A 19,500-nucleotide genomic window follows, 5' to 3' on the forward strand; every position below is an offset into this window, starting at 1 on the left:
TGCAAGCAGATTAGGCATTTACAAGTATGGTTTCTGTCGTAGCTGTAGGAATGAAGAGGATTTGGAAACAATTCAACACCTTCTTGCACTTGCCCGGCTCTAGCGAGAAGCAGGAACCGATATCTAAGATCCTACTTCTTAATGAATATAAACTCAGGATGGCTCAATCTGGAAGGGGAAATGTAGCCCAGTCCCTGCGGCTCACAACGGATCCATTTCGTGGTCTAAGTGGCATCGTTGTCTAACCTACCTCCGTACCTAACATTTTTCTGAATTTTATGTAATAAAATGCAAGTTGCAAGTGGCTACAAAATACCGTGGATTTTTGAAACATTTTGTATAGAAGAAAATGGGAGACACTAAAATTGAAACTGTTACCAAAAATGATTCTATGTTAAAATGAAATGTTAACTAAAAAATGAAAATTTTCATAATTGTTGCACAAATTTTGAAAAAAAAAAAACGGTGTGTATGGTTTTGTTGTATGATGAGCTAAACTTAAAACAAATTTAATAGATACTAAATAAACAAAAGTAAAAAGCCAAAACAGTTCAAATTGTCGCACACTATTTTATTTTTCATGAGTGTATGCATACCAAAAGACTCAGAATGATGAGGGGAGTTGATTTAGCCCAGTCCGTAAGTCCATCTACCCGTGCGCACGATAACTCGAGCAAAAATTAATTTACATATTTCATTGAAAATTGAAACTCTTTGAAATTCTTTAAAAAAAGTAAACCCTATAACGATTAATAACCACGCCCACCTCCCATATAATGGTAATTTTCAAAAAGAAAAAAATCGTGACGTTCTATTTTAAAAATGCTCCAAAACTAGAGATCCGACGAAGCATATTTCGCACAACTTCGCATAAATTTTGAACTGTCAAATAAAAATCTATTGATTAGCGGGAAAATAGCGCCGCTTACGAACTGAATTTAAATTTTACCTAAAGTTTTGTTAAGTGATATTTCAAATGCAATGCTACCAATAGACATATTTTTACAGATTTGCATGAAACGTATACTCGTATTATTATATTATTAAACAATATATGAAAATTGTAAATGTAATATTTTTTTTCAGAAATACTAATTTCTATATTTGATTTGACGTGAAGCATAATCAACCTGACGTTGTGCGAAGTATGCATAATCAGACCTTAACGCATGCTTTTCTACTGATGAACTCGGCGCTATTGTTAAAAAATGTAAGCGTACGGAAAATATAATATGTGGGTTGTTCATACTTCGTTCCAAATTATGTACGAAAATGTAGACGTCTACATTTTGAGGTATTTTCTAACCATAAAATCTGTGGTGTTATTGTTTCGTATAAGAAATTGAAAAACTACGCCGTCTATATTTTGTCAAACTCAAAGGTATGCCTTTTAAGTGCCTACATTTTGCTACCTCGCAAAATTATTACCAGTTGTATTATGGCAACACCAATCCGATTAATATTTTCAAAATTTTTATTTTATTATATGTAGATGTTTTCCGTATTTCCATTTGAGCGCAATGGCTAATGAAAAGAAACAAATCAAGGTAAGAAAAGATTTATTTTATGTATTAAAAAATATGTATTAGCAATTGGAAAATAAGTTAAACATTTGCAATTTTTTCGGACAGAAATGTAAAGGCGCCTTATAAAAATATGAACTAAGACGGAGCAACAAAATTCAATGGATTTTCTACGCGACAATCAGCCTTTGGAAAAACAAAGTTGTAATGTTTATTACTCAGCCACGGTAGTCAAGCGTAAGTGCACTAGCCTGCCATCCCAGACGTTGTGGATTCGAATCCCACGTACAGCACGGTCCTCGCACTTTTCCAAACTTACCTACTTTCCTAGTTTCTATATAAAAAAAAATAATTCCTCAACCCCAACAACCTTATCTTTCCAATCCTTACTCCCGCTCAAAAAGTCAGCGCATTATGATACTTGTTGCATTGTGGCTCCAAAAACAAGCAAAAAAATAAAGAAAAAGACACAGTTTCGCACAGCATTAGTGGCGCCAGCAAGAGGAAGCGGGCAATCGCGGTAATAGCGCAGACACACCAAATTTAGCGAAGTCATCAATCATCTGTGTGATCCTTCTGCCAGAAAAATTTGACACACAGATGGCGCTTCAAGCAGTAAGAAAGCGTTGTTCCTAAGCAAAGACAGTAAAGAAGTAAATTAGAGAGTATCCAATGGAAAACGGTTCATAACAAAGTGTGGAGTTTGCGGCAAGCGTACATAAGGGCAAAGGGAGCCGAAAGCTTCGCAAGCGCTGGAACTTTCATGGACGGGGAAACTATCCGAGGTTGGTAAAACATACATATATGAAATCTTTTGTAAGCCTTGCCATATTTTAAAAGCGATAAGATGTAGCTAAACTCATCGATCTCAATACGTAGCATCTGACGACATCTTTTGCTATCGAATTGCCCAAGCTCATTTTGTGTCGAATCCTGTGTTGTTGGAACATTAATAAATCTAGTGCATTTTGAAAGCACAGTCCATTTAACAGTTCTCCTTTTTCACTCGTCGTCGGAATGACAATTTTTTCAGAACATTCAAAGCAGAATGTGAACTATAAACTAAACTGCCGAATTGACGGAAAGCAGAAATGTCTGGCAACACCAGTAAAGTTTTGCCGCAATTTTTCGACGGCTGCGACAAAGTAGTCCTCACATTTTGATGGTAAAATTGTCTTAAAACGTAGACGCCTACATTTTCAGACAAAATTTGGAACGAAATGTGAACACCCCAATTGTTCGAGTACCTTTAATTCCATCATTTAGCTGTATGTTATTTTTTGTTTTTGTTTTGCATTTTGTACTGCGAAATAATATAGCACAAATTAAATAAAATGCCTGCATATGTTTTTTTTCATTTTAGCAAGATTTTATGAAATATAGAACACTTTACAAAAAATTGTATCAGCTTCAAATAAAATCCAAATTATTCATATCTGAACAGCTATTATTTGCTAAAAATAACACTAACTTTTTTATCGAACTTTCGAGTTGTAGGCCCGTTCAGCTAGTACTCGTTCTCATATTAGTTTTTAATATCATAAATCAATCCATATAATGAACCCAAAAACAAAAACAAAAAATATCTACGATGCCAGTAAATTTCAGTAAAACGAGTATTACTAAGCTCACTTCTAGGTGTATTTCGGTAAGTAATAAAACTCGCCCAGGATTTTAAAGAAAAAAGCCAGACAAGGCTTTAAAATCGGCACATACCCGCCAATCATAATCATCATATATTTAAGCATTTCAACAACTTTTTCACGGCCACATTTTTGTTTTGTCCAGAATAAATTAAAATGCATAATTAATCATTTCCTTTATGCGCCAAAACAACTTTCAAACTCAATTTATTGCTATCAATAAATAGACGCTATTCATTTGGATTTCGAATTTTCAAGAGGTGTTGTTTGTTCGTTTTTCAACGTTGATACCTACTTTCTTTCTGTTTTTAGAACAAATTTTCCGAAAGTTTTGTTAATATTTTTGTAGTTTTATCATTCAAAGTTATTACCCCATGCAATTTATTACTGGGAATACCACCTAATATTATGTACTTAAGTATAGCCAGTGCAAAACTTAGAACTTCTATAAATCTACAATATTTTCATGCCAATAACTTTAATATCTATTTGAGGAGTTTTCCATTTATTTGTATATGTGTATATATTTTAATATTTTTTTCCTAGATATATTAAATTCCATAAGTAAAAAAAATTTCGAAAATCGTTTCTTTATAATTAATTATAATTTTCTTTCATATTATTTGTAAGTACATTTTTTTAGTTCGGTAAATATCTTGAAAACGTTTTAGTTAATCGAAAATGAAGCATTCCTAAAGATATCGAATTTAATTACCTTTAAATTTAATACCATTTTTTTCTTAACGGTGTGCGGGTTCTCCAAAAACATCCGAAAAAGCATGGCGAAATAAAATGTGAACTTTCAGATGCCGCCACCGATTTTACATAGGAATTGAATAGGTTGACTCTTGGGTAAAAAAGGCATTGAATATCGGTAACCCAGTGAAATCATGGAATACAATTTTGAAATTTGACAAGAAATGCCCCCCTATATATTTTTTATATATACATACATATCTAGTTATATATAATTGGTACATACACCCTTTTTTTGGATGTTAGCCTGCTAATTTGTGGTGTGTGTTTTGATGTTTTTCCACAATTAAAGGTCAGTACAGTTTTACGCCGTCTTCCAGCGGCAGATGTTTTTTTATAAGCAGCTTTTTCATGGCCGAAATACCCGAAATACCCACTTTGACCACCCACCTATACTTTGACAAATTTAAATTTTTTCCGCTTTTGCATACTCGTAAAAAAATAAACATAATTTTAACACTCTTTCGACTACTATTTCCTTTGCGAATTTGTGACTTACATACATACCCGTGCCACCCAAATTACGAATTCATTAACCAGTATTTTCTGCACAGCTATTTTTTTTTTACTTTATTAGAACAACCAGTTTACGGATTGTTTAGAATGAGCATGTGAAGTAAATAAGCAGATGATGCGAGTAGTCGTCAGAGAGCATGAAATGCATCTCATACGCAGGTGATACGCGATAATGCTCAGTTTAGTAACAGATTTAAGCATAATAACAAAGTATACTTTTGGGCTGGGAACATTGCTTTTAATAGTTTGTTCAAACAAGTAAAAAAGTTTAAGTGAAACTACGAATATACATATGTATATGTACTGGTGCGTACGGTATGCCCTCAAATACTTGAGGGTAAAACTAATTAGCTCTTATTTTGAACAAATTTTCAACAAATCATTCAATAAAATTTCCATCACCTGTGCTAATCTCCCCGATCCGGGTTCGAAAACGATTGCATGGTCGAATCAAAAGCTCCTTATTCATGTTGACCATAACGGTATTGACTGTAACCTTCAAAGAAGATATGATGATATGAAGGTCCCTCTTTGGTTTCACGCTCAACTGAGCCCCATACGTAGTAATCCTGGGGAGTAAGGTGTGGGAAGTTAGGCGACCATAAATTCGGTGTTATGAGAAATGGAAGTTTCGAGTTATCCATTCTTGTGTCGCCATCGCTTTGTGTAAAGGAACAGAGTCATCTGGAAGATAAGGGCTGACCCCACGTACAGCATCAATCCATGGTTGCACTTCTGTTTCTGTAGGACTCGAACATGGTGGGTCTTCGGTCTCGGCCAAAATTGGTTTAGTCGAAAAAACCATAGCATCTCAGGCGTTTCAGGGAATTTAATCTTGTTTGGAAAGCGGGTTCATTCTGGAGGTATTCATGGACGACTAGACGGATAAGACCCTGCATTCTACTACCTCGCAAGCGTCCTCGTTGCCACTGGATGCTTCCGATTCACGGCGAACCTATGAACAAACAAAGGGGTTAATCAAATTGATGATTTCTAAATCGATGATACTTGCAAATATAGCTATGATAATTGCAATTCTCTTCATTTATTGAGTTAAGTTGTAGTCCTGCATGTCTGAAATGAAAAGTGAAAAGAAAAAATTATGGTTTCGGGAAGTTATATCCACATATTTGTATGCCCCTAACTACCGTATGCACCCTGAACTTGGTATCCACAGAGTGCGAAGAAATTGTTGAACAGGTTGAATTCCACCTAACGAGGCTTCATTGAAAACCGGAAAGACGGCAGATATCGGTATAGAAGAGCCGAATCCTTTATCTAAAACAACAAAATCATTTAAAAGACATCTCGCGAAGTCGATTAGACTAAAAATAGGGTAATCTCGTCTCATTGAATCGGGCCAAAGTGTATGACTCAAATACAAATCTTCATATTTAATGTTTATATATATATATAATTGGCGATTACACCCTTTTTGGGTGTTTGGCCGAGCTCCTCCTTCTATTTGTGGTGTGCGTCTTGATGTTGTTCCACAAATGGAGGGACCTACAGTTTCAAGCCGATTCCGAACGGCAATATTTTTATGAGGAGCTTTTTCATGGCATATTTAATGTTTAGAGATTTTTAATCGCCTCTGTCCACTTTCTGGTCACATATTTGCAGGTCTTACTTACTACCTACTACTTGACACTGGCAAGATTATAAGAAATTTTGTGCCAATAAAAAGGAGTAATATAGGATCCTATGGTAAATATCATCCGGGCTACTTACGAGATAAAACCCTAAACCATTAATATTTGTCATAAGAATAAAATTGTGTTCTATAAATAATAAGAGTGCTTTTTTTGCTTGACAGGGCGGGGCAATTGATTTCATCTCAATTAAAGTTGTCAGCACTCGCTGACACACAAACACACAAAACTCCAGTCGGTTTGAATCTTGGGAATTGGACAGTTATAGTATCAAGCAGCCTTGTGCGACTGTTGGGGATATTGTTAGATGATGCAATTACCACGGTCAAAATGTTTGTCTGCCCCGGGATTCAAAATTGTTTTCTATGTTGAGCGAGTTGAGAATGTTCTTCAGATAATCGAATTTTCAGGTTTCTTCTTTTACTAGTAAGTTCGTCCATTTTGCTTGTTTATATCCTGTGCATTTACAAATGGGACTTATTGTAAGCATTAAATTCGACAGCTCCTCACTTTGGACCAAGCAAAGCTATTATTTAACTTCATCTTGGGCCGATATCAGATCACGCACTTTCTACAATTTGCATAGCTACAGCCCGAGGTAATTTTTCATATTTCACATACACAGCTGACTCAGCCAACGATGCCGCTGGATCTTTATTCGCTGCGCTATGTCTATATCGTCGTAAAGCTCATACAACTCATCGCCATGTTTCCATCGCCTTCGATATTCGCCGTCGCTAACGTGCAAAGGTCCAAAAATGTTCCGTATAATCTTTCTCCCAAACACTCTCATCGTCCAACCTTCTGCGCTATACGTAAGGACGGATATGATGAGAGCCTTATAGTGTTACTTTTGTTCGTTGAGAGAAAACGTTTTTATTACTCTCGCGGATATGAGCGAAGTACAACCAACGGTTCAAAAGCTATATTAGTCTAAATTAGAAAGAGCCTTAATTAAAAACTGTTCGCTTAAAAACACTAAAATTTTTTATTAAACTTATCTCTTTATTTTCAGCAAGTCACACATATGAAACGTGTAATTGAAACATAATAATAAAAAACATAGATTTCATAATTTTTAACGAAAATATTATCATTTACAAGCTAGAGCTAACAAAGTCATAAATAAGTGATTTCTTTCCAAGACTTAAGTACTTATAATTTTAAAACAGTAAACTTGAGTAATCAAAATCAAATTTGTTGAACTCATAGAAACGATCTCCCATTTAACGGCAATATTGGTTGAAAATACCCTAGTATTTATTAAGCACCAACATTCAGCGCCTTACGATCTTATTTCGCCACCCTCTGCTCACCTACAACGCGTCGTCTACTTGAAATTTTATCAAATCCTCTACAGGAAAGCGAAAGAGTGAAGCAGCTTGCGCCTCCGACGCCATCTGGTCGATATTCGCGGATGACTCATTGTAACGTTGGAAGTTACTGCGTGGCAATCCGTCGTTGCGATCGTAACGCATAGCATTCTCCGCCGCGTCCAATTTATTACCCACCAAAGCCGCGGCGTGTGGCAGATCAGTGACTTCCGCTGCTACAATAGGATGCTCAAAATCGACCAGTCCTTCCGGCTCAGAGCTGTCACTACGCGAGACCGGCTGTTCGGGCGAATTTGTTGAATTGGAATTGTGCGCCTGATGATGCGGTTCAAGCGGCGATAGTGACTCCCTTTCTTCCATGATGATATGACGATTCATATTTTGAGCCGCATTATAAAACGGATTGTTCGATGTTGGTGCTGGCAGTGCATTCTGTTTGTGTTTGGGGAAAACATTTAAATGGACTAGTATTTGATTTTGATTTGCTTTGGCACCTGGTGGGCCGCTAGCACTCACACTATTTGCGCTGCTGATGTGTGCTATATCCAGTGGCATAAACGGTGTCTGGAATTGAGACTTCGACATTTGTTCGGGGAAAACCGCTTGCATATTGCTCGATTGTGGTACATGCGATTGCAATTGGGGCTGAGTGGATGTGGTAGGGAATCTAAATGGAGCGAAAGATGATTGATCATATGTGTGATGGAAGCCATAGGCTGCCGTTGAAGGAATCACGGGCATGGTGTAGTAGTCGAGAAAAGGATTACGTACTATATGGGGTCGACGTGTCGATGAAGCGTGTTTGACTTCATCATAGGTAAAGTCAGTTGGCTTGAAATTTTTTGTAGGTGGCATTACCGGATAGATATCGAGGTTTACTTTGAAGGGCACGCGCGTCATTTTCGTCTTTTGCACCCCGCTAATATCCAGCATAGGCTGATAGCTTGCCATGAATGGGTCTGTTATGAATGGGCGCTGATTACTGAACTGTTGTAGCATTATATTAGTATTCAGGTTGGGTTGATTCTGCTTGCTTTTCGATTTATTTTTAGAGCGATTACTTTGCAATTGCTGATGTAACGCGAGCAGATTAACCTCGTTCGGTGAGCGTGGCTTAAATGGATAAATCTGATCCATGGCAATGCGTTGCTGATAGGGCGCATGTGGCACCATATTCACTATGGGTCCTGGATATGGTTTCAACATTTGCAGGTTCATTGGCATTGGCATGGGTATAGCGAACTGCATCTGCTTCTTATTCCTTTTGCCACGGAAGAAGTTCGCGATGCCACTAGATTTCAGATTCTTTAAAGTCCCAGCTATATGTAACCCTGTCGGCATCATTACCATCGGCGGCACTTTGCTGGCGCCACCTCCCAATTGCAATCGGTGCAGTATGTCTTGGATATTGTTCACATCGCCGCGCTCCTCCTCGGCTTTTTTAAATTCCTGCGGCAGCGGACCCTCGTGTGGAAAGTGAAACGGTTTCGGTTTCTCCTCATTTCTAAATGTCGAGTTGAGCGGTATATCCAAGTACTGACGTCTACTGAGCATCATCGAAGGTTGGCGTGACGTGAGACGCGGTGGGCGTGGTATCTGATCACGTAGATCACTACGCACTGGCGTCATTGTCGATGAACGTCGCGGCAATTGTTCATACAGATGCAACGATTGTCGCTGATGTGCTTCTGCAAAATTTGTGGTTGGCTGGTAATCACTGTCAGTTGCGCTAGACTTTCCTTCACCCATGCTGAAAATACCGCCGCCGCCACCCCCGACGAACGGTGGCGGTTGAGGTCGTCTCGCTTTCGTGCGCCATGTTCCATAAATGGGTTGCTCATACACCGAATTACTGCTGCTAACAGGCTCGCCACCAACACCAACATCGGCACGCTCTAGTAAATATGCTGTTTCAGCGCGTTCGCTAGCGTGCAACTTTTCCTCTGGCTCGTATTGTTGTTGATTGGCTTGCTGATGCAGCTGCTGCTGCTGCTGTTGTTGGTATTGCTGTAATTGTTGTTGCTGCTGCAATTGCGCTTGTGCACGCATCTCCTCCAAGCCGTCGATTTTGATGTGATTTGGTGTTCTCAGTGGCCGCGAACGCTGTTGAACAGCATGCGTTGTTGGCAACTCTGTGCGCAGCTGCACTTCTTGGCCATCAATCTGCACAATGGTTGGCAGTGTCGTATCTTGGCTTGTGGGATTATAGCTTTGTATATTTCGGGTGCGCAAAGCAGCTGTTTGATTCTGATAATATTCCGCTGTAGATGCGACCTTCACTATCATTAACGACATCTGCGGATGGAAGAAAATGCGCATGAAAATATTAGGATATTTTTTTTTACTTTATCTAAATTTTTGTATACCTTGAAAAACGTTTTTTATTATGAAATATAATATAATAACAAAAAAAAAAACTTTATAATAACTTTTCTAAATGCAATGAGCTTTTTAGCCTGAATGTTTTAGTAGCCATCAAATCTCTTGGTGCTCCTTGGCTCGACCAATTCAATTTTATAATACCTTCGATGTATTTGTAATATAATGATGTATAATACCAACTTTTTTTTTGTTTTTGAAAATTACCCGTATTTGGGAGGTAGACCGATTTCACTCAATATTGAATATTAAAGTACTAAAGTTGTATTTGTATATTGTAAAGTATTTGGAAGAGTTCAACTATAATAAGATCCAGAATAAAGATTTTATTTAAAAGTCAGTTACTCGATTGCTTGAACTGTATTTGCCACAAGACGTTTAATACTTTTTTCCAAAACATGCGGCAAGGGTATTTTCTTCAAAATATCGATAAGGATACAATCCCTAAGTTTTTGGAGCATACAACACCGAATGGAAAAGTCCAGGGGATTACAATCACACGAGCTCGGGCCATCCTTGAGAATAGAATCAACTAAATTTGGTTTACACCAGCCTTGAACAATTTTTACGGTTTCCGCGTATTCAGAATCTTAGCCGTCAAACTATTCTGCAGCACTCCTTTTTAATAGTATTTTGCGACAATTGTTAACCCTTTGCCAATGAAAAAAAAAACAGAGATAAGAGAACTTTTCGAGATATAGGAGCCAAATCAAAGCAGATGAAGACTTTTAGTATATTGGAACATCTTTCTTGCCAATGCGATTTTACAGTTATATACATTGCCAATACCTGTCTTACGGTAAAGGTATGCTATGCCCAGCCAAACTGAAACTTTCACATAGCTTTTCTCAGGTACCGCATATGCTAAGGTACTGCAATTTCATAGAAATATATAAATTAAGAATGCGGTAATTAAGGCAAAAAGCATCAGGTATGAGTCATTGGAAAATTTCAAATCTTAAAACCATGTTTATGGATCGCTACCAGGGTTTGAAAAATGGCATATTTTATCACTCTTTCTCATGGTAACCGGCGCCAGTTGGACACACCAAGTGAAGCAAATACCTACCTAATATTTCAAACGCAGAGGAGGCCTTCCTCTGCTCCCACCAGCTGGTACCGCATCAAATACTTTCGGAGCCGGAGCATTTGTATCCATTCGGACGACATGGCCCAGCCAACGTGCCTGCGTTACGTCCATATCGTCATACACCGATACTATAGTAGTACATGTAAATGGTGTACTCTATATTTTATATAGTAAAAGAAGCAAATTTGCATACATACGAGTACGTATTATGAAATTAATACCATCTGGAAAATAATGAAATTTACTGCAACAAGCAGTTAAAACAGTTACTCAGAAAACATAAAATTGTTGTTATCGCATAGCTATCGTAAATCTTTACATATAATATCTAGGTGACCTTTGCATATTGTGCGCCTACAAATAGGCAGCGAAAGAAGAATGGAAGATATATAGCGTGTTTCCCTGTGTATCCAGCTCATTAGCACGACCAATTGCCAATGGAACTATCCACATAAGCTTCAATTATAGAAGTAGAAACATAAATACGGAGAAGCAGAAACAAAAGCAATTTGTAGAATTCTCTCATTAGATTGTCTTCGAAAATGTCTTCGGAGTACTTAAAACAAGATTCAGACAGTTACCTCATTGCAAGGAAAATGCAGACTTTGACCCAATCGTTAAAATAATTTTATGTGGACGTATTCTACACAGCATTTGCTGTTTTTAACGTGACAGCATTGAAGACGAAATATTAATAAAAGACAAAGGGCCGCTAAGTAAAGCATGTTCTCAGGAAAACGATACCCCAACTGACGTTTTGCGTTTTTCAAGAACTAATCAATTCAAATGTTATCAATTTGCCGTAAAAGACTTCATTCGACATGAAAGTTTTCTCTGAAATAAAAGCTTTTCAAATTAAATTCACATAATTTTGTGTTCGGTCGACGTGGCCGAATGGTTTGTTGCGTGACTACCATTCGGAATTCAGAGAGAGAATGTCGGTTCAAATCTCGGTGAAAGATCAAAATTCAGAAAACTTTTTATTCTAATAGCGGTCGCCCCTCAGCAGGCAACGGCAAGCCTCCGAGTGTATTTCTGCCATGAAAAAGACCCTCATAAAAAATATCTGCTGTCCGCAGTCGGCTTGAAACTGTAGGTCCCTCCATTTGTGGAACAACATCAAGACCCACACCATAAATAGGAGGAGGAGCTCGGACAAACACCCAAAAATGGTGTACGCGCCAATTATATATACATATATAACTTTGTGTTAATGTGCAAAGTGTTCGCAAAATTAATCATGAAATTTGGTTTTCCAATAAATTTTTACTAAATAAATAAAAAAAATGTTTTAAGTGATGGAAATCTTTATTTTAACCATTACGCGCTCCATTTCTTGTGTATTTGTATACTGCAGCTGTCTAGTTCAATATGATTGACGTACGGCGCCGTTTCTAAAAATTATAAACCTTCCGATAGGATGATTAGTTTTGCACCACCTTGTATATATTCACTTGCCAGTGCTACCAATTATCAAAGGCTGTGCGCTAAATTAATGACGAAAAACAAAACGGGCCGAACGGTTCGTAAATTGAATCAGATCTCTATTGGAGTCACATCGTTGTTGTCGCAGTACATTTTTATCCGGATCTCGATCGTTCACCATTAGAACACAGTCGCAGATTTACAAAAATAACTTGGAATACTGGAAATTGAAACGCTCCCTGCAAGAGTTTTACTATTATTTTTACTTGTAATCTTTTAAGTTTATTGAAGGCGCTTTTAATAATTCTTTTTTATATAACTTTATTCGGTAATTTAATGCATATGAATTAAAAGAGCCCAAAAAGCAGCAAATTAACATAGTCTGAGGTATAGTAAACACAACGATTGAGAGAATTTAAGTTTTTTGATGAGCTCGTAACGTACATCCATCGTTCTCCAATTTTTTTTGTGTTTCCTAGTGTTGTTCCACAAATGGGGGGATTCCGATAGGAATTTTTTTTCTATCCTCATATGCTTTTTCATTGCAGAAACATAGTCGGAGGTGGCTACATCGCTTGCCGAGAGGTGACCGCCTTACAAAAAACCTTTTTCCATCATTCATACTACTTACTAGCTTCTGGATTCTTTTACATTCTCTTTTCAACAACCTGTATAACTGGGTTAAAAAAGATATATTATTATGCTGGGGTATGGCCTGTATGAAAGAACTACTTACGCCCGACTGAGGTATAATTTACTGTAAAATAATTGGATCCCACAGAAGTGAAAAGAAAGCGCAACGTCTAATCTTTTGTAACCTAATATAACTCCACAATCATCCTAGTATCGTCCTTAGACTCAGAATTGGGTGTCCTATCTAACATTTCATAACAATATTAGGTATACACTTGAAGAACATATATTCTTTCTATACAGAAAGATTCCGCCAAAGCCGGACATTCGCTCAAGATGTTATGCGACGTAACAACGTTCGCTATCCGGTGCAAATGTGAACGCAGTTCGATACGAGTGCTGAGATAACTTGGGAGCGAGCTTCACATGACCCCGACGGTTCAATCTATTTTTACTAAGAGCGTATTCAAAAAGTTTTGCTTTTGTTGAGGTCACCCAAACCTTGTTCTCAGTACTCCTTAATTTGCTTTCTCGGAATATACCAGCTAAAACTACGAACTAGTTCCGGTTCTCGGGGAACACCGGATGAACCTCCTCTTTGCAGCTCAAGGGCGACCTGGGTTTCTACAATCTCAAAGTTTCTATAATTTTTTGGTTTAAGTGTGTCCAAGTACGAAGTGGTGCAAAATTAATCACACTTTAGGAAGATTTATAATTTTTGCAAATGGCGTACGTCAATCATATTTGAGACTTGCAAATTAGACAGCTGCAGTATACTCGTACGAACAGACAAGCAATGGAGCGAGTAAAGGTCAAAATAAAGGTTTCCATCACTCAAAATCATTTTTTTATTTAATTAGTAAAGTAATTCTTCAAAAAAAATGGGTGTTTGACGTCCTTTAAATAAAAAGTGTAGAAATCTAAATGAATGTGACGTGCAAAGCCTGTTTACACTCTTCAAAGCTGTCATTTGATATGATAGCTCAAAATGAGCCAAGTAGTCCCAGACAATGCTTTGCTACGTTAAATGTCTATACGAAACTTGTAGTACAAAACGAAAGTACTTAAGAGGAGGTAGGATTTCATTTAGAAGTACATAGGTTTCAAATTTTTCTTATTTTAATCTGCTTCAAGCTTAAACTTTTCAGTAACCATTGTAGGATATAAATATTAATTTTTGTTTCAATAAAAGACTTACAAATATTATGCACATAAGTAACATTCCGATAATCCACGTGAATACGCCCACATTTACAAAATTACGCTGCTTCAGCAATTCCTCTTTGAAGGTATCCAATTTTGCATATGGTATAAGGTCCTTGAAAAACATTGTCTCAATATCCCGGTTGCTATACCCCCAACCACAGCTCATTCACTAAAATTAATTCAACCGTAATTCAATAATTCACAGCCAAAAATGTACGACTTCTGAAACATTGCGAACACAAAACACAACTGTGTGGAAAATTGCGCTGAAAAAGCGTTAAGACTGTAGCGATTAAAAGGAAAGTTCCACCAAATCGGCACTGCTCGCGTTTCAATGTTTGCTCACACGCATCTAGCATAAATAAATGCATAAACACTTAGGCACATACACATATGTGTGTGTGCATGTGTGTTTAGTCAAATAGTGATCGCTATAATTGGAGCTGGAAAAATGGTAGTTAGAAGGTGTTGTTGTGAAGCAGTTAAGTGCCTACCTCCGCACTTGTTCACAAATAAAATGTATGTATGTACACCTACGCCTCCATGTACTTATGTATGTGTATGTAAACACTTAAATTCATAACTTGATTTCATGGTTAATCTCAATCAACGAATGCAATAATTATTCCTACAAGTAAATAAAATGTTACAACAACCAAATTACTCAAAAACATTGTTACTGTTGCATATGGCAGGCAGTGTAAATGATCGTATTTATTAATTTCTTGGCGCACACTTGAAATAAAAATTAGAAACCGTAAAATTGCAGAAAGGCCCATTCGCACCGGCTTCTTCTTTTACTTTTTCATTTTTAGCAATGGCAAAGACGCTTGCACTAAATATAGCCATTAACTAAAACTAAACAGTGAAAATTTTACACCCAAGGAACTCATGCCTACAGTTATGGATATAAAAATTCGCACAGGTTGTAAGCTTGCACAAAATAAATCACCTTATCTGAAGATTTACAATTATTGGAAATGGCGTCCTACGTCAATCATATTTGACACTGGTGTACTAGACAGCTGCAGACAAACATTGGAGCGCGTAAAAGCCAAAATAAAGATTTCCTTCACTCGAAATCATTATTTCATATAGTAAAAAAGTTATTCAAAAACAAAATTGGATGATTATGTATTTATGAGTTTATAGGAAATAAATTTTAAATTGAATAAGTAACGCTATCTAAAATTCATCATATAAAATAAATCATCACCATACAACTCAGATCGAATCTTTGTCTCCTGCTTCTTGGTCTTGCATCACTAGGTTTTGACTCCTATGCAACATAGTAGGTTTCGTTTGTACAGATGATATAGCCGGCTCATGTTAATATCTTGATTTTTATAACCAAATCATAAATCACCATATTGGGCATTGATGAAGATGTATGAGCTTATGGCAGTCTCAGAAATTAGTTATCATAATCCTTTCAAATGATCTATATTTCATAAGTCAAAAGGACGAAAAAATGTAACTATTCTGATTAAAACCAGATGTCATAATTGGGCGGAAAACCCAGTGAGCGGTAAAGCCACAAGTATGTTCGGCATAGCCTTAAGCAAGATAATAGGCGAATAAGCCGACTCAAAATGGCAAATGGTTTTTTATAAGTAGCTTTTTATGACAAAAATACACTCGGAGGTTTGCCTAGCGGTCGGCAAGCTATTAGAATAATATATGTCATTAATTACCAGGCAGCATTGCTCCCTTGGATTTAAGAGCGATATACTAAAAAATGGGCTTATCTTCAAAAACGATTTGGCGTATTTCGTATTTTTTTGTTTTGATAATATACAATATTTGTTTCTACTAATTACCAAAAAAATTATTTTGAGTGATCGAAATCTTTATTTTGTCATTTTAGTTATTAATTTAATTGTGATTAATTTTGCACCAGCGTATACATGAAAAATTATATGGCATGCAAACAAATTACGTGGTACGATGCTTGAAAATACCTGAGAAGTATAATTTGTATCATAGGTCTTGGAAGTGAAATATGAAATTTGCCAAACGCCACCAAAATCTTGACGTATGGTTAAACAATCGGTTCCTCGCACCCATGAGCCTATAAGATAGTTGATTAACAACTTATTTTCAATTTTTTTACCAATTTAAAACATACAAAATGGTGTATACGTTTATTAGGAGAACTTAAGATATCTGAGCTAATTTTTTCTTTATACATAATGTTTTTAGTTTTTTGTCGTTTCTCAATTTTGGCCATATTTTTAGGCACTATTTTATGAATAAGCTTACTAGCTCTGAATCAATACAAAAGGAGTAAATGTAATATGTAATAATGTAAAAGCGAGTAAAATTAAAATTTAATTTTAAAAGTCAATTAAAAAAATGCTGAACTTTTGAACTATTCACGAAAACAAAATTCATTCAAAAATAAAATGTTTGGCTATACAACTCAGGGATGCTTGTGTGACTGTTAGCATTATAGCACGTAGCCTAGTTGTGGCGATGCTATTCATACATAATAATTTGGGAAAATATGGGCTTGTTTTCATGAAAAATCGTCAATAAGTTTTCAACCGATTTTTAAAAGTAAAGAAATAGGTTGAAAATAAGGAAAGGAACCCTCATCGCAAATTCAATATTTTGTTGCTATGCTGTCTAAATTTGATTAAAATAGTTCGCCAGAAAACATTTGTTGGGCATAAAAAATAAGCTGCTTGCCGGAAGTTGTTTAAGAATTAGTCCTTACTGACATCTAGGTATCTCATTTGAAGTACCCTTTATAATTATAAATGATCTATTATCTACATAATCATTTATTGGGAGTTTTGCCGAGTTCCTTTTCTAATTACTTGTGTGCGCTTTGATGTTGTTCGACAAATGAAGGAACCTACAGTTATAAGCTGACTCCAAAAGACAGATGATTTTTTATGAGCAGCTTTTTTATGACAGGAATACACTATTAGAGCGGCCACCGCTTTTGGAAAAAACTAGCGAATGGTAGTCACGCACCAACCCATTCGGCTACGGACGGATGATGAAAAATATGTGATTCTACTACACAATTAAGGCCAACTAGCAACGGAGGTTAACGTACTATTTATTTTCGAAAGTAAAAAAGTACGCATAGGTGCCACACCAAGATATCTGTTGTGGGTATTGGGGGGGGGGGGGTAGGGTCACAAAATCGAAATTTTTTTTCTTCACTCATCTTATAGTAAATCATTTCAAGAATGTTGTGTCAAAATTTTAAGTGGATCGGAGCAGAACTCTCAAAGTTATAGCCTTTGTAGGCACTCTACCTCGAATGCGGAGCATCGATAATTTCTCAGAGTCATTTTTTCAAACGCGTTTTTCCCGAAACGACTTCTTAAAAGTCGGTGCCAATCACAACTCCGAAACTATTCAACCGATTCTTTTCAAATTTGGCACACGTTTTCTAAATCAAAAATACCTCCCCCCCACACTGTTTTTTTTTTATTTTTTTTTTTAAGGTTGTTTTTCACTTACAAATATGGCGAAATTTTTCGCCAAAAATGCTCGTTTTACGTTTTTTTGCCACCAAAACTAATATACAAAAATGAAAAAACAATGTTTTATTAATGTGGGGGGGAGCATTGCGTCATACTTTAACTGAAAAATTCGACTTTTTTAGTTTCAGATGATTCTACGACGAATGCCGATTGGCACCGCAGAGCACCTCTCGAAAAACATATCTCCAAAAAAACTCTGTCATGGGCTTATTTGTCAATATTTTATTATTAATATTTTTTAAAAACTTATTGAAAAGATGTACAATAACATGCAACTGATTTTATTAAAGTATCTTAAGCCATATTTCTGTAAAAAATTCAAAAAAAAAAGTGTTTTTTTTTTAGCGCCAAACCCTACCACCCCCTTAAGTGATTAAGTTAAAACTCGTACTGATGTCCTATGCGTTTTGTGTGGGGCACCCTAATGTCTACCTACATACACATACATGTAGATATACGTATTTAATTGTAGTTTTATTTTTCATGTAATCGAAATTGTTATAGTTTTTTGTATACCTTTAGTTTGTAGTTCCAATAAACCATTTGAATCATTTTAACGAAATACTTTAAGTTGAAATTTGAGTTGTACTACGCCTACGTTTAATTGAGTGTACAATTTACAAAAGTTAAAAAAGTTCGCCGGAAACTATTTGTTGGATATAAAAAATTAACTGTTTGCCGGAACTTAGTGTAGTTATGTTAGTTTTTCCATTGCGAGGAAATAATTTGGATGTTATTTTGATAAGTTAAAATCATTCGTTCGATGACTGATATTGTTAGTTATTAAAAAAATACAAGTTTCTTACAAAACAAGTAATGGAAACGCTACCGGTTATTTATGGAAATCTACATAGATCGAGTTTAAGCGGTGCTTTGAGTAGTGCGACGGAAACTGAGGATGCACTTACATGTACCACAATGTTGAGTTTCTTGGGATTCATTTGACGAATATTAGCAAACTGGCCTATTACCAAAATAGTACGAATAATACATTACGGACTGCTCTAAAAGTAGCCCTATAATTAAATAAGTACTTATAATCTAATTCAGCAATGAAAGTCACGTATTACTCTATGCCTCACAAAAGTCTGACAATGGGTGCACACCCAACTATATTGCAAAGGCGCACATGAAACCTCAAAACGTTTCAAGCTATTCAAGCCAACTTGAAATACTTATACTCATACGTAGCGCATTCCAGGCTTGTAAGTCATTCTGAAACTGTTCTGCGTCAATTACGATTTGACAAAATAGCTGGTTGGCGGGAAAAATTATGGTGGAATCTCATGGAATGATGCTTGCATCAATCAAAGTAAAAAGTGTTATTCATATTCGGATCTTCGAAGATATAGTACACCTGGAACTTAACAGAGCGAGTTTAAGAAATCTTGCTTGTAATCTCTGATGGAATTCCAAGTGATGATAACAGCTTGGTTAGAGGAGTATTTCTGATGTAAAGGAGTTTAGGTTCTGTAGGTTGGAGGAGAAATATTAGAGCCCACATGGTAGCCAATGGCATAGAATGCCATAGAATTATACACCTAAATGTGATAGGATTACAGTGGTCGCAGGGCGTGTATAGAATATTCGTTATGTTTTTAGTAATATTTTTGGACATATTCTGGTTATCAAGGCCGGCGTTGGAAACGAGTATAGATGTCGGATCATTTAGCTAGTTTTAGATTTCTTTATTCGGAAGCTAATTAAAACATTCTCTTATTCCACCAGCAAAACTATAAGTACTTTCAAAAGCAAGCATATTTTCTTACACCTTATTTTTCCTCATATTATTAGGAACTATTGATTAGTTATTGGTTAGTGTGTACAACCTAATTATCAC

General features: G+C 36.3%; 1 protein-coding gene across 1 annotated transcript; it reads right to left on the reverse strand.

Moving 5' to 3' along the window:
- Positions 1-7,162: 7,162 nt before the first annotated feature.
- Positions 7,163-14,372, reverse strand: LOC128861354 (uncharacterized). The gene is made up of 2 exons (XM_054099441.1): positions 14,150-14,372; positions 7,163-9,719 (listed from the first exon to the last, which is right to left on the reverse strand). Exons 1-2 carry the CDS (start codon positions 14,321-14,323, stop codon positions 7,407-7,409), a joined length of 2,487 nt encoding a protein of 828 aa, XP_053955416.1. The 5' UTR covers positions 14,324-14,372; the 3' UTR covers positions 7,163-7,406.
- Positions 14,373-19,500: the final 5,128 nt, after the last annotated feature.

Source organism: Anastrepha ludens, chromosome 4 (genome assembly GCF_028408465.1).
Source record: "Anastrepha ludens isolate Willacy chromosome 4, idAnaLude1.1, whole genome shotgun sequence".
Taxonomy (NCBI): Eukaryota; Metazoa; Arthropoda; class Insecta; order Diptera; family Tephritidae; genus Anastrepha; species Anastrepha ludens.